This window comes from Rhinopithecus bieti, unplaced genomic scaffold (assembly GCF_001698545.2).
Source record: "Rhinopithecus bieti isolate Rb0 unplaced genomic scaffold, ASM169854v2 scaffold_12088, whole genome shotgun sequence".
Lineage (NCBI taxonomy): Eukaryota > Metazoa > Chordata > Mammalia > Primates > Cercopithecidae > Rhinopithecus > Rhinopithecus bieti.
The window spans coordinates 4,877,289-4,893,759 of NW_016807975.1; the positions used below are offsets into that span (position 1 = coordinate 4,877,289).

Genomic DNA, 16,471 nt, shown 5'->3' on the forward strand with positions numbered 1-16,471 from the left:
CCTCAGAATCCTCCAGGAACTCTGGCCAGTTCTACACAGCACCATCGTACCCCCCTTTCTGGGATGGTCTGCAAAATGTCTTTGGAGGCAATGCTGAAAGAACAGTTTCAAAATTAGTCTAAGTAATATTAATACTAGCATCACTACAGTAAGTACATGATTTCCCAAGGGTATCATGTTAAAGGATAATCATTTGATCTGTGAATTATGATAAATTTGTTTTAAAAAGCATTAAAGTTTATTTTTAAATTACATAAAAAGCACTGTTTAAACAATGGTTATAACCAGTAAACATTAAGAAAACTTGTAGGCAGGTGGATGGGATTGAAATACTCTTGATTTTATAGTTTAAGGGCCAAATTGAACACTGTGTATGTCTGCATCAGCTACCATTAAAAACTTTGAGGCTGCTGGACACTCAGTGAGGAATCAGAAGTTTTTTAAAAAGATGCAAATGAATGGAAAGTGTCATTACAAAGCCTGTTTGGTACAGCAGAATGGATGATCCACTTTTTTTTTTTTTTGAGACAGGGTCTTGTTCTGTCACCAAGGCTGCTCTTGAGTTCAAGTGATCCTCCTACTTCAGCTTCCCATGTAGCTGGGACCACAGGTGTGTGCTATGCCACACCCAGCTAATTTTTAATTTTTTTCATACAGAGTCTCACTATGTTGTCCAGGCTGGTCTCAAACTCCTGGGCTCAAGTGATCCTCTGGCCTCTGCCCCACAAAGTGCTGGGACTGCAGGCATGAGCCCCTGCCCCCGACCCCCATCTCAATTTTGTATAGAGGCAGTATAGTATGAAAGACATAAAACAGTTTTTGTAGCTCAACAGACCTAGTTAACATTCCTGGCTTCACCCCCTTGTAGTTGAGTAAACCTCTGCAAATTATTTTCTCTGAGGCCCAGTTTCCTTACTTGTAAAATGCCTGGTGAAGTGCCTGGCAAACAGAAGGTATTCAAGAAATTCCAGTTCCTCTGTGAGAGTGTTTTTTTCAAGCTAAGGGTTGCAACCCATTGGTAGATATCAATTTAGTGGGTTGCAACTGGCATATTTTAAAAACTGAAACAATAAAAAGCATCAGAATGGTACATAATGTTCATTAGGCATATTCTAAGTTTTGATATAAATGCGTTTTTTACTGTGGGCTACAGCCAAAAGGTTTGAAAATCTCTGCTCTACAGAGAAATTCTCAGGTTAAAAAAAAAAAAAAAAAAGTCCTTAGGATTGCCGCCTTTATCCAAATGAGGCCCCACAAATTTTAAGACCTTAATCAAAGTGTTCCCACTTTCTAACTTGTTGTAGTAAAAATAAGACATGAATTGGAGAAGATATTTAATCTGATATGATAAAACATTAAATTCAATTTTAAGATTGGTTTCTGTGCCATACTATTTTATGCTTATAAACACTATCGTTCATAGTTGATCAAACTCTTCTAGCAATTTCTATGAAAAAGTTGGCTATTGGGTTCCATTATAGGGAAATGAGATACTTTTTAAAAGTACTATAACTTGCCTATATGTGAAGACCGCTAGAGTAATATTCCAATCCTGATGAGCAGTAAAAGTCAAGGGCTTATATGAATACATACAGTGGTGTTCCACACTGGCTCAGTAAAATTGAGAGATACCAACACAAAGTGTGAGCTTCAAATACAGGCTTCCTTTCTCCTTCAGGTCCTTATGTAAACCAGGCTTACCTTATAATGAATCCCTAGTGCTGGCACTAAGTTGGTGGGCTGAAAGGATAGCCCATTTGGGGTGGAAGAGTGGGGTAATATGCAGTGATGAAGAAGGGTAGAATACTGGGAGTTTCAGAATTAAATGACACAGCTGAATCTTGATGTAACTGTATCTTAGATTTATAATTTCAGCTGACTATGCTGGACTGGTGATGTCAGAATTACCCCTGGACCAGAGGTTTAGGAATCTTGCTTTAGTAAGTGCCTGGGTGAGTTCTTATCCTCATTCAGGTTTGACCACCCTGTGTTAAAGGGACAGAGAAAGGTCCAGAAACTAGAGAAGAGGTGTAGTTCAAAAGTAATTATCCCAGCCTCACAGGTGTCCAGTATCAGACACTGGATCAGAATCTGACACTTATTCAAATATTTCCTTCTTGGTATTATTAATATGTTAATGATATAAAGCAGCAGAGAGCAATACTTGATACTTTCTAGTTATTGAATGATACTAAGAAATGGCGCTGTTTCACTGGAATTCATTGATGAGATTCAAGAAGTATGAAAGAGAAAGTCTCTTTAGACAGGGACATGAAAGGTAGCCATCAATAAAAGTTACTAAAAGTAAACTCAGAAAGAAAGCAGTGATAAACCGTCCAATCCCCTGATGAACCTTAACTCCTGGCAGAGAGACAGCTCACACCACCTGGGGTGTAGGTGCCCATTCCTGTGCTCAGAAAAAAAGAGTAAGTAAGGCAAAAGGTGATTCCCTCCTATTTTAAATGAGTTGGGGAACAGAGGGAAGCTGCCTATAATCTTAAATTCTTTTTTTCCAAATTTAAAGCCTTTCTACAGTTTGAGATAGACACATGGTTGGGCTGGACCATGCTTGCTGTGAATGTCAGGTGTTGAGATTAGCACCACACCCTTCCCTGGGTCTGAGTCTTGCATGGGTCTTTGTTCATCGTTGTCCAGAATGTGAGAAAGGTAAGCACGGGTACGCCATTTTGGGGAAGAAACAGCAGCAATAGAAAGCAAAGGGATGCATAGGAGATAAAAAGTCTGGGGAAAAGGACGGTAGTAACAGAAATGAGGTAGCAAGCGAGTTCTCAGCTCCCCCCAGAGACCAGCTGAAAAGAAGACTGGGTCAGATACCCCCTCTCTGGCAGATATATCACCCCTCAAAAGTGGAACATGCCCCAGGAAATGTTCTTGGTGGTTTTTTCTCCTTGCTCATTTTAGCCCAAACTCTAACAATGTTGAAAATATCTGGAAATTTCTTTTTTTCTTTTCTTTTTACCTAGAGGTTATAGGAAGGGATGAACAGAGATGAGAGACAAGACAAAAAAGGTTATGAGAGAATTCCTCATTATACATGGGTAGAATTCACCCCAAAAACCAAAGAACTTTTTCATAATTACAAGGGAGGGATGGCACAGGGCACAAGATCTTTGAGGTGTTAGGAGACAGGTTGACAGACCAAGCTTGGTGACTGGCTTAATAAGTCTCCTACCATTTGAAATTGTGTTATTTATTTAAAGAGAGGCAGAGGAAGAGTTCAGAAGCCAGAAAATCTTGGGAAGAGAAGTTGAGCCTCTTTCATTTTCTTACATCATTAATTTCCTTCACCAGAAAATATAGTTGGACCAAACGGCAATAGGGTTCGCCAATGGACTCCATTATGCAGTCCACCTGTGCTCCTCACTAGGCCCTGATTTCCCTATACGGTAACAAAGGCTTCTGAACTCTTATTCTTTTCCTTGCTAACAAACCTCAGTAATCTACACTTAGCCTTAAGGTCTCCAATTCAGGGTTATGGAAGAAACTAGTCTTCCATAACCCAACGTTTCTACACATCTCAAGTCCTTATCAGAGTTAGAGGTTCAGTTTTCACATTTCCAGGGAGAAAATCTGCTCCTTGGCAGTCTTCAAACTTTACCTGGCATACATTATACACCCTCAGCCCAGGGCCTCGATCTCTAACATCTCCATGAACACCCCAGCAAACAACAAAATATATCCACTTATCACACTTCAATCCCACTTGAACATCAGTAGCCACCATCTTGATATACTTGTGTTCCAAAAGGTGACGGAGGGTCCAACAGCAGCACAGGTCCTCATTAGGATACACATGTTGGCACCAATAATCCTGAAGTTTGGTTTTTAACTGCATTTCTTGTCACTTTGGCTGGGAAGATCTGGACAGCTGGAAGTGAGCTTCTCCATCATTTTCTGTTTCTTTCTTTGTATCAATTTTCCACCTGTGAAGCCCAACACTCCACCACCAAGTGCAGCTGCAATTCCTGCCACTTTGAAGCCTGCAAGGAGGCCAATAGGACCCCCTACCATTCCTCCGATCAGTGCACCTGCCACAGGCAGAGCTGCCAGCTTGTATTTTGCAGCCTGTATTAAAAAAAAAAAAATTCAATTTAGAAATTGAGTTGAGAATACCTGCCTGTGGTGATGTGCGTTTTTCTCTCATTACTCCTGGCAATGCCTCTTTAACTCTTGGTACATAATTAACCTTAGAGACTGTACTTGTAGGGGGGAAAAGAAAGTATTCCACAGGTACAGCAATTGCTCCAGATCTCAGAACTTAGAGAGCTGAGCTACAAAGAGTGGACTGCTACAAATTGATTTTACTTGCAAAACAATCAATTCACTAACTATCTAGCTGGCTTATTTAAACTGTTTCGGCAGCCACAGATTTCCCCCAAAGCTTTTATGTTGCACAGAGATTATTCTGTGCTGTGTGCCTGGGGTTAAAAGCAACATCCTACGGAAAATAGATGGTCCCACTCTATGTGTGCTGTCACATACTTACACTTTCACCCTCTGCAAATATTTCCTGGTAACACCAAATACCTTATAGCACAGCTACAGTTTATTCTCTCTTTGAAGAAATTCCTCTCCTGATAGAATGAATCTTAGAGTAGAATATTACAACATTGATTTCTTGCACTGCCTATGTGTCATTTCTTCCTTATTTCCTTAATTGCTGGTTCCCTCAACATTGAAGAGAGCAGATCAATTGGGTTAATACTAGAGATTCCTGGGAGCCAGAGTACCATTGATTTGTCAGCAGGAGCAGAATCTTACCTTCCCCAAGTTTTTGGTTCCCTCTTCAACATTCACAGCGGCACTGTTGACATGGTCTGCAATGCTGTCAATCTTCTCCTGCTGAGACTAGATGCAAAGGAATTATGAGCGAGCGGTCCTGCTGGGGAGCAGCAGGGAGTCAACACACACTATTTTAATTCCTGTAATCAGGGCCCCGGGTACTGCAGCCTTGCCGTCTTAATAGTGGTTCATTAATAGCATCTGATAAGTCATGTCGAAAGGACCAATTAACTTTCATAAAAAAAGGGGGGTCTTAATTATTAGTTAATAAAAGGGTGGCAACTTTACAGCAAAAACCATCTCACACTAAAATTCACTCAAACATACAAACATATTATTCTCCAAATGAATCTACTTTCCAGAAAAAAAAAAATCCAAATAAGCATTTACATGTCATGTTGGGTTTGATGAAAAAAAAAAAAAAGCAAACCCCAAAACACCTCCCTAACTTATCTTCTTTGAGGATTCAGTTTAAATCAGGCACATTTACCTTAGTAGTAAAATGCCCTTGGTCCAGTAAATACAAATTGTGATGTTTCCGGAACAAGACTACAATATGGTTTGATCTACTATGAGATCTTTCCATTTGTAATACGCAGTAGGGAACAGTGAATGAATTCACTGTTCTATGCTTTATACCTGTATATCTTAACACATTGTAAAAGTTTAAATGTTTATTTAAAATGTTTTAAAATGTTTCAGATCAAATATATTAATAAAGCATTCTACATAAAATGGCAACACCTGTGCTGGCACCACAGCAACTATGACTCATGGAATCTCTGGGTAGAAGGAATGTTGAGGTCATCAGGTCAGTCTCCTCTCTGATGTGCGAAGCCCTACTAAAACATTCCTGACAAGTGGTTACTGAACCTCTGATCAGAAACCTCCAGTGACACGAACTCATTACTTGCTGTAGGAACACATTCCCATTTTTAATTCAACTTTACTTAGATAGAATTTACATATAACAAGTACTGCTTTTAATGGTATAGTATCAGATTTAGCAAATGTATAAACCAACAATCACAAATGTATAAACAACAAATGTATAAGCCAACATACAATCAACTATAGCAGTTTACAGACTATTTTGGTTTTGTTTTTTTTAATGTGCAGAAGAAAGAGAATCTCTCTTTGATCCTAGATAGATGCCACCTACAATGAGGGTGAAATAATTCAACTTAAATCCTGAAACGTTTGATTGCCCTTATATAATTGGCCTATTCATTTATATTGAGGCAGATACAAATAACACTTTTCTAATTCCAACCATTATTTCATTTGAAAACATGAAGCCCAAACCACACAGCTATTTTTTTCCCATGTTTGTTTCCTCTTAGCATTATTGATATTCCTTCCCTTCTCATACACAAAATATGTCTTTCTTCGCCATTGTGGCATCCCTTCCTTCCAATATTCTCCACCACTATCCTGACATCTCTAACACAATCCCTAAGAAAGTCCCTTATCAGTTTTCCTTTGAATGTCTCTGTCAGAGACAAGTTTAACAATGGTTCTCAGTCTTCCACCTGGAGGCTTCTTAAAACACAAATTGCTGGGCCCCATCCCCGGCGTTTCTGATCCAGTAGGCCTGAGATGAAGCCTGAGATAGTAAGTTCCCAGGTGATGCTGATGCTGCCAGTCCACAATTCTCACACTTTAAGAACCACTATTATATGTGCTCAGATCAAGGGCATCACCTTTAGTCAGGTAATCTGTGTTCATATCTCAGCAAATGCCACTATGTGCTCTTAGACAAATTACTCAAGCTCTCTAGGTGTCAGTATTCTCATTTATCACGTGAGAATGATGATACTTACACCTTCATAGAGTTGAAGTGAGGATAAAATGTGTTTGCAAAGTGTGAGGGGGAAAAATAGCAAAATTCATCCTGATTTCCCCAAGGAAGTGTTAACTCTCATCTTTCTATCAAAAAAATATATTTAACTTTTTCTTTTGAATCTTGACAATTCTAGGACACTAAAACATTAGGTATATTTTAGCATTCATTCATTCAATTTTTGTTCTCCTCAGTAGCAAAACTTATTTAAGTCAGCTTTCTTTTCTGACCCATAGAAGAAAAGTTCCAGCACTAATAATATACAACTTGTCTAGATTTCTGACACCCTATCATTGTTTCTATTTAGGACACCCCCAACACTTTCCACTCTTGCCTGAAACAGTCTATGCTAGCAGATAAATCACAGGCTTAAAACTCTATCATCAGCCGTCATATGTTGATGAGTTGATAGGTAGAGGAAAAACAGTCAATGTGTCTCCCTTTCTTCAGCCCCAAAATAATTCCAGCAAGAGGGAGGAGCCTGCCAGGATTATTGCCATTTCTATACCCCAAGTGTAATCGTAAAGCCTCAGGGAAATACTTTTTAATGTTCCTTCCTTTAAAAGGGTTGGATATTGTATTTCTGTGACTTTTAAAATTAAAGCAAAATTTTAATACAATTTAAATATTTTTTCATAAAAATCATTTGGAATAACTGAAGCAACCACAAGAAAAAAAACAATCCTGAGATCACTAATTATTTGAACTACAAAGTTCCCCATCATTACAATCACCAGCATTTGATGAGGCCCATCCCACCCTGGGGAGTAGCCCACATCTGTAAGTAATTATTCATGCCATCAGAAAGCATGCAAAAATATGGGGCTGGGGTGTGGGGAGAAGGCAGAGGGCAGACAGACTTTATCCTGGGATCAATAGCCACCCCTCGATTGTGGACATCTGCCTTTCTCTTGTCCATACTTTGCTTGGTTTGCAACTTCAAACTTTGCCCATATCTTCAAATTCTGCTTCTTGATTAAGGACTCACTGACCCCCATAAAGGTTACATTTAGCCAGCAAACTATCGTCACAGAGTTGTCAATCACCATCAGTAGAATGCCAAACTAGACTCCATACAGAGCTGAATTGGGTCACTACCTGTCCACTACGTCCTTGGCTCTTTTTGTGGGACCAAAGGATACATATACAACCCTGCCCCAGCCTATGAAATCAAGCTCCAAACATTAACGGTGGTGCAGGAGCCTCCTCACCTCTATCTATCAATCTCCCCTGAGGTTTTGCTTCTGATTTGTTCATGTTTATTTTCATCTGCTTAGGCCTCCCACATCTTACAATCTTCAAATTCCATGCCTGCCATTTTATAGTTTGGCACCCCATATATGTTCTCAGCGTTCCTTTAACAATGAGCTAAACCATATTTAAGTGTTTAGCTCATTACACTGCAGTGTTTCTCAAGCTAGAGTAATATATAGACCCCTTTTTACAGAAAAAAAAAATTCTCAAATGACTCTAAGAATATGTCTATGGATTTCATTTTAAAGAACATTGAATTAAGTCCCCCTATTGGCCTGAACATAACAAATCTTGATGAACAGCCATAGGAGTACCTAAGTTTCTGTATAAACTGTGATTTATTATACTTGTCAAGCAGAATACAATTTGGGAATATAAATTCAAAACCAATGAATTGTTTTGTTCTTGAATGCCTGTTGGGGACACTTGTAGGCCTAGCATCCTCTATGTCAAGCAATAATAATACATTCAAAAATTAATCCCCAAATCCATTTATATCATTAACAATGGTCTTCCTTGGAGAGTTCCAATAGTAGTTGTAAAGTTTAAGGTTCTTGGAAAGCTATGAGTTTATTTAAGAGGGTAATACCAAAACTCCAGGTACTTCCATTTATTCCTCTCTAAATTCCAGCCAGCCTTCAAGGCCAAGTTCTAATCTTAGATCTTGACCAATCCTGTTCACATTGAGCTATTCTGGTTCTAAACTCCTATGATATATTCTATATACTCCTTAATCATATGCAATCATATACACAAAAAGACCCAGAAACAAACTTACAAATACTATGATATATAGGCAAAATAAGTGGTTATATTGGCCTTGAGTAAGCAATAAGAAGAGTAGATATGTAGGATGTTGCTATCAAAGGATTCAGCAGTTGGAAAGGTACTGAAGGAATTCCAGTACTAAAATTTAGCCTAAGGATAACAGTGATGGAAAAAGTAGAATTTTTGCAAGGAGCCAAACAAGGAATCAAAATAAAGGAAGGATAAAAGTGGGAATGCAGTTGGGGTCACTGGAAGGGAAGAGAATGGGAAGTACTTAATAATACACATTATCTCATTTAGTCCTCCCATCAATGTTACAAAGCTCATTGCTGTCAAATAACATCCTGAAGGTCACGTAGGTAATAAATGAAGGAATCTGATCTAATCCATTGCAACCAGTTTTTATGTTTCCAGAGTAAAACCGGATTACAAAAACCACAGGGAATAAGGCAAAAGGCAGAAGTCAAAACAGATCAGCAGCAAGGGTGAGGTGTTACTGAACTACTGGCCCAGGGTTCTTTAAATTCTCCTTGACTAGAAATAGGGCTAGTTACAAAGTTATAGAAAGAGAATAGGGCACTTGAACAACAAAGGTTGAAGAAAAATAGAGCAGGGTACCTAGTAGGTATTAATTTATTAACATTTATTGAACTATATCTTGATCTGTCAATGGCTTTGTAAGTTCTCTTTATAGTGGTAAAATAAATATAACATAAATTTAGCATTTTAACTATTTTGAAGTGTACAATTTAGTGGCATTAAGTACCTTCACAATATTGTGCAACCACTACTACTATCTTGTAAGTTTTTTAAATGCTTTTTCCTGTTCCTCACTGAGCTTAGCACAGTGCTACGCACATAGAAAGTGTTCCTTAAATACAGGGTTAATTTGTCTAGATGCCATCATGTCCATGTGATGAAAGTGAAAGGATGTGGTCACTCTGGTTATGTTCCCAGGTCATTCTGTGCCTAAATAGAGCTTCTGTGAATCCTTGGCCATGTGGTCATGAGAACTTAGTCACCCTGGGAATAATAATCAGGGGTTCTCCTTTGAGCTTTTGCTTATTAGCATTCTGTCTCATGTACTTATACAGATTATTATAAATAGGACATTTGTATAGAGCTGTGGGTACAGCCAGAGTTTTCCTGCACAAATTTCCCTTAGATTAGAGGTTATGAGCTGCTTACATAATGTAATCAAACATGTAACTATCATATGGTCACAAACCTTTAATATTTCTTTTATGTGCCTATCCCAGTAGAAAAGAAATGTGTTTGTATTGAGTAAGAACTTTGTACATGTGTGGTTTGTTTTTTAAAATCAGCTTTATTGAGGTATAATTTACATACATTAAAACACATTTTATGTGTACAGATCAATGACTTTTGGCAAGTGTATATATTTGTGTAACCATACATGTATAGGTTTTACAAACTGCACTGGATTCAGCAATTATTAGTTTACAATAGTTGAATAAATATTGATTCTGAAACAACAGATATTTTGGGATTCTTGTTCTATTATTTCCTTCTGTTTGCGAGTTAATTAATATTGTACAGATACCTAATCCAGAAACTTCAAATATTTTGCTTCTTCTAACTTAGAGGCATCCAGAAGCAATTCAATTTACTGCATTCTATTTTAGGTAACACATTTCAAGAAAATATGCAGAATATGGAACATAAGCAGAGTAAGAAGCCAGTATTGAGAAGCCTAGAAATTATACTGTAGAAGGAATGCAAAAGAAGCAAGGGTTCTGAAGAGAAGAAAATATGGTGGGCTGGGATAGAGTGAGGAAGGATGATGGTTCCAAAACCTTGAAAAACTTTCATATGGAAAGAAGACAAAATTTGTTCAGTATGTAGCTTTAGAGGCTAAAATGCCAAAAGAAGTTATAGGGCAGATACTTTTAACTCTAACTCTTCTAAGAGTTAGACCCTCCAAATGTAATGGTTTAAGTATCAACATCCTTGTGCTGTAATTGTTCCAAAAGAGGCTAAAAGACCATTTATTTGAGACACTGGGGCAAGAGTAGAGGGATTAGACTGGTTGGCCTCTTGAGTCCTTTACCATTCCAATTCTGATTGTGTGATCTAGGAACTTCTCATTTAAAACTAGATTTCAGGGAAACCATAATTCAAAGATAAACAACCCCAAAATCATGGTTTGATCAGGAACAAAGAACTAAACCTAGACAGAACTGCAAGCAGAAACTCCTGGGAAAGACAAATAAGAACAATTCAGAAAAATGATGGAAAATCTATCTTTCCCACCAAATTGACTTTGTGCTTCCTAATCTATGTTAACAGTATCACTGACACCCAATTATGCAGAATAAAGACAATATTCCTTATCTTTGACTCCATCTTCCTCCAATTTCTGCTAATACTTCTCCCAGAAATATCTCTCAGCTGTCCTTTACCTTTACACTGGTATTGTCATTGCTCCAGGTGAACTCTTGCCATTGATTCCTAACCAGTCTTCCTTTCCATGACCTCCTCTTCTCTTAGGCCATTATTCACAAAGCCAACAGTGATCTTTCTGAAGCACAGACTGAATTTCATGACTCTAGCCTGCTCAAGAATCAGTATTAGGCTTTTTAATGCTTACAAAGTAAAGTTCAAATTCTTTTTTTTTTTTTTTTTTTTTTTTTTTTTTGAGACGGAGTCTTGCTCTGTCGCCCGGTCTGGAGTGCAGTGGCCAGATCTCAGCTCACTGCAAGCTCCGCCTCCCGGGTTTACGCCATTCTCCTGCCTCAGCCTCCGGAGTAGCTGGGACTACAGGCGCCCGCCCCCTCGCCCGGCTAGTTTTTTTTTTGTATTTTAGTAGAGACGGGGTTTCACCGTGTTAGCCAGGATGGTCTCGATCTCCTGACCTCGTGATCCGCCCGTCTCGGCCTCCCAAAGTGCTGGGATTACAGGCTTGAGCCACCGCGCCCGGCCTAAAGTTCAAATTCTTTAGCATGGCATTCAAAGCCATCACAATCCGGCCCTCACCCTCCTTGCTTGCCCATGGTACCTTAGGCTTTGGTTATACTGCAGTACTTATCATTCTGGAACATGCCATACACTTATCTACTCCATGTCTTTGTTCAGCCTCTCAAATATACTCCATAACTTCCCCCTGTGGACATTTACTCATTTTTCAAGGCTCATACAAATACTGTCTACCTGTGTGAAGCTATCCTTAATGCTTCCACCTCATGACTCCTGCCTCCTTCCTTTGGAATTAAAGGCTTTTCCTTGGAGCTGATAATACCTCTCTTCATTCTTGCTTTTGCATTTAGCCATCATGCTTGAAAGCTCAGTTTCTGGGGTCCGGACCTATCTCCACTCACTGTAGAATGCTCAAAGGAGGCGGGGTGTGGTGACTCACACCTGTAATCCCAGCACTTTGCGAGGCTGAGGCAGGTGGATCATGATGTCAGCTTGAGACCAGCCTGACCAACATGGTGAAACCCCGTCTTTACTAAAAATACAAAAAATAGCTGGGCATGGTGGCATGTGCCTGTAATCCCAGCTACTCAGGAGGCTGAGGCAGGCAAATCACTTGAATCCGGGAGGCAGAGGTTGCAGTGAGCCAAGACCATGACACTGCATTCCAGCCTAGGCGACAGAGTGAGACTCCGTCTCAAAGAAAAAAAAAGAATCCTCAAAGGCAGAGAATGGGCTTCATTTATTTCTATATCCAACCTGATCACACCCTCAATGTTAAGCATCTAACACAGTGCTTATATATAACAAGTGCTTAATATAAGTTTATTGAATTAATCTGGAATTTGAGAACAGTTAAACTTCTGTCTATCGCTTAATACCAGTTTTAAAAAGTCTAAGTTCTATTAAAATTCTAATTAAAAGCCTAGTGATTATAAAAGCTTCTCATTCTAATAATCCAACAATTCTGCATCCAAAACAGTTATATACTTACGTTCACTAGGAGAGAGAAGTCAGTGACCAGTTGGCTAAGTTCAATTAAGTCCTTTAAAAGAAAGGGAGAGGAAGTTACTTTTATGCCTCACAACTACCAAAAAGAAAATATTTTTTAACATACCGCTTCTAAGGTTTCCCATGATTCTGCAGCATTTTGATCTTGAGGAATTTCAGGTAAGGCATATATCTGAGTCAAACTCTGAGAACTAGCTTCAGCTTCAGTAGTATGAAATGCTCCTGGATGAACATAATAACCCCATGTTTAGAGTTTATTTGCTTTGTTAGAAAGAAGATAACATAAATTGATTTCATAAAACAAATGCCATGTTAAATGCTCTCTAAATTTAGGCTAAAAGGAAATTGATTATTCTGCAAAAATAGAATTTGGCTGGGTGCAGTGGCTCACACCTATAATCTCACCACTTTGGGAGGCTGAGGCGGGAGGACCGCTTGAGCCCAGGAGTTCAAGACCCATCTGGGCAACAGAGTGAGACCTCGTCTCTACAAAGAAATTAAAAAGTTAGCCAGGTGTAGTGGCACACACCTGTAGTCCCAGCTACTTGGAAGGCTGAGGTGGGGGGGATCACTTGAGCCTGGGAGGTCAAGGTTGCAGTGAGCAGTGATCATGCCACTGCACTCCAGCCTAGGTGACAGAGCAAGATCCTGTCTCAAAAAAAAAATTAAAAAAAATTATCCATGGGACAGCTTGTTCCCCAGATTAGTTAATACATTTTTTTTTTTTTAAACTTTTTCTTTTTTGTTTTTAATTGACACACAGTCTTGCTATGTTGCCCAGGCTGGTCTTGAACTCCTGGCCTCAACTGATCCTCCTGTTTCAGCTTCCCAAAATGCTAGAATTACAGGCATAAGCCACGACACCAATCTTACACACATATTTTTTAATCTACACAGTCGTCTAAAAAATGGCTACAAATATCATCTATCCAATCTGAATAACTAGGGCTAGATGTGGAAGAAGCACCAAAGGAAAATTATTCTACTTGGCCAATGTTCCAAGAAGACGTACCTATATAAATAGGTTTAATACTTTTCATCCTTAAACTCCTATTTGGCTATTTCAGTGGAAATACCAGATACAGCAGGTGTTGAAAGCAGGGAAGTAATATGTTTTTATTAATGATAATCAGTCACTATTGGTAACAATAAGATTGTCACCAAACATTCTTACCATATGTGTCTTTTTTGTCACTACTCTTCTCCTCAGAGTCAATCTTCTGGCCCATGCCTCCGTTGCTTCTACTTCTTTGGAGTTTTAAAAAGTCATCAACCCACTAGTTCTTTCCCCATTAAACACCGCCATGATGATGAATTAATTCATACTTTAAAATCTACCTTCAAGTCTTTATTTCCTCATATTGGTTTTACCAATCATTCATTCATTGAGTTGACATTTATTAAATGCCTACTACCTGCTGATCAGTGTGCTGAGGTGCTGTAGACACAATGTTAAACCATAAAAACAGTTCGGAGGAGGCAACATAGTGTACTGGTTAGGAGCTTGGGCCTAGTCAGAAAGACTTGGGAGAATTCTGATTTGGCTATTTATTAACTGTTTGCCTTGGGTATTTCATCTCTTTGGCTGGTTTTTCTCATTTGTAAAATAAGGTGATATTCACTTTGCACAGTACCTGGGTTATATATAAAGTACGAGTGCTCAATAAATTAGTTACTGCTGCTGCTATTATTAACAGATCTTACTATAAAATGCATGATACAGACATATTAATCATCAAGTTCAGCCAGTATAGTCTAATAAGAACTGTAATACTGGCAAGTATAGAGTGCTACATGGGCACAGATGAGAGGTATTTAACCTAGACTTGTGGATGGGGAGAGTGGTCACAGAAGGCTCTGCCGCTGAAGCCTGAGGATGAACAGAAATTACTATATAGGTGAACTGGTGCAGGGGTGGAAGGAGAAGCAAAGAGCATTCAGGTCAGAGAGAACAGTATGTGCATATGCTTAGGGACTGAAAAACGTTCAGTATAGCTGACTGTGATAAGGAGAAAAGCAAAGTTTAAGGCTGGAAATCTACTTTGAAATTATTCATGGCATTTGTAAACTATGTTAAACAGTTTTGTTTTTCACAAAAGATCAATATGTTACTATTAATAATAGTTGGAGACTACTGGGAAGGTGCCATAATCAGATTTTAGATTTACAGAGAAAACCATAGCTGCCATGTGAAAAACACATTAAGGATGAAGTTGACAGGTGACAAAATTAGAAAGTAAAAAAACCACCTGAGATCAGGAGTTCAAGACCAGCTTGGGCAACATGGCAAAACCTCATCTCTACTAAAATACAAAAAGTTAGCTGGTGTGGTGGCATGCACCTGTAATCTCAGCTACTCGGGAGGCTGGGGCAGGAGAATTGCTAGAACCTGGGAGGTGGAGGTTGCAGTGAGCCAAGATCACACCACTGCATTCCAGCCTGGGCAACAGAATGAGACTCCGTCTCAAAAAACAAAAACAAAAACAAAAAAACAGTCTGAAGGCTTTCCAATATATCCAGTGTAACATGATGGTGACCTGCTCTAGGATAGTTACAGTAGAAATGGAAACAAGAGATCTGAAGGTCTACTGTCTCCTGTTCACTTCAAGCTCAAAACACCTACCACTTACATTTTCTGAGCACTCACTGAGTATTGTGTTAGGGTACCAGGGATAAAAAGTAATTAACACAGAGTACATTCTCTCAAGTAACTTATTTTAGAAGAGCCAGACATACAAAAAGAAATCATAAAACAATAGGAGACTGCATTGGTATCTATCTAGAATCAGACATATATACATAAGTATTTTATGAGAGTTCCGAGCTATGGGTGGCATCTGATCCAGTTTGATACAGTATGCAGCTCATGGGAAGCCTTTCTAGAAAACTTGAGGTTACTAGGCAAAGAAGAGAGGAATATACATTCTAGGTAGAAAAACCAGTATGAACAAAGGCCCTCAAGGAGGAAACAATGTAGGTAGGTAAATCAGCAGTTTGATGGTACCAAAGCAAGAAGTAAAAGACAAGTTACAAGTATAAGCCTACAGATGGTCAGGAGGGGCCTTGCAGACCAGTTTAAGACTTTGGACTTTATCTGGCAAACCAAGGAGAGCTGTTGAAGTGTTATAAGCAGAGAAATGCCATGATGACATGTGGCACCTGATCTACTCCTAAAAGTAAGCAATTATAACTCTAAGTTCATATTCTCTCAATGACCCTTTCAGCCAAACCTATAACTGAAATAGTATTTTATAAAACTGTATTACTACTTTACCTTTAAAGCCTATGAATGCTTTACCTCTCTAGGAAAAATGTTTCAATTGTTTAGGAAGAGCATAGTCAATGGACTAAAAAGTAATTTGTAGATTTATCAGGACTGACAGTGTTTTAATCTTATCTGAATATATTTATTTAACTTAAAGGAAGAGCAAAGGCAGGTGATACAGAGTAAGTTTTACATTAAAACATTATGGCAAATAGCCAATATTTTAAAAGCTCTAAATGATTTTTTACAAATGCTTAAAATAGTTACTCTATGCTTTACATTATCACCATAAAGACATTCTCATTTTCACTTCAACCAAGATAAATGAATTACTCTATGACCTTTCTTCTACTTAACATTTCCAGGTATTTACACTTCTTTAACATTATAATGAATAATGATAACTTCATTGTTATTAACAGATCAAATATAAAGGAGAACTTTATAACTATGACCACTCCAAATATTTTTTAAAGCCATAATTTATGTACTATTAAACAGGATTCAAATGAAGTTTGCAAGGGTATGCAACAAAATGAGGCAGATTATTATATATTAATACTTAATCTAAAAAATAACGGGTGGGAAATGTT

General features: G+C 38.4%; 1 protein-coding gene across 1 annotated transcript in view; it reads right to left on the bottom strand.

Annotated features, from left to right (window-relative positions):
* Window positions 1-215: 215 nt before the first annotated feature.
* Window positions 216-16,471, bottom strand: part of STX17 (syntaxin 17) — a 67,156-nt gene continuing 50,900 nt past the window's right edge. The window contains exons 5-8 of the mRNA XM_017884331.1: window positions 12,720-12,835; window positions 12,597-12,647; window positions 4,783-4,869; window positions 216-4,086 (exon numbers count right to left, since the gene is read on the bottom strand). Coding sequence (XP_017739820.1) covers window positions 3,847-4,086; window positions 4,783-4,869; window positions 12,597-12,647; window positions 12,720-12,835 — 494 coding nt within the window. The 3' untranslated portion in view covers window positions 216-3,846. The remainder of the gene's footprint in view (window positions 4,087-4,782; window positions 4,870-12,596; window positions 12,648-12,719; window positions 12,836-16,471) is intronic.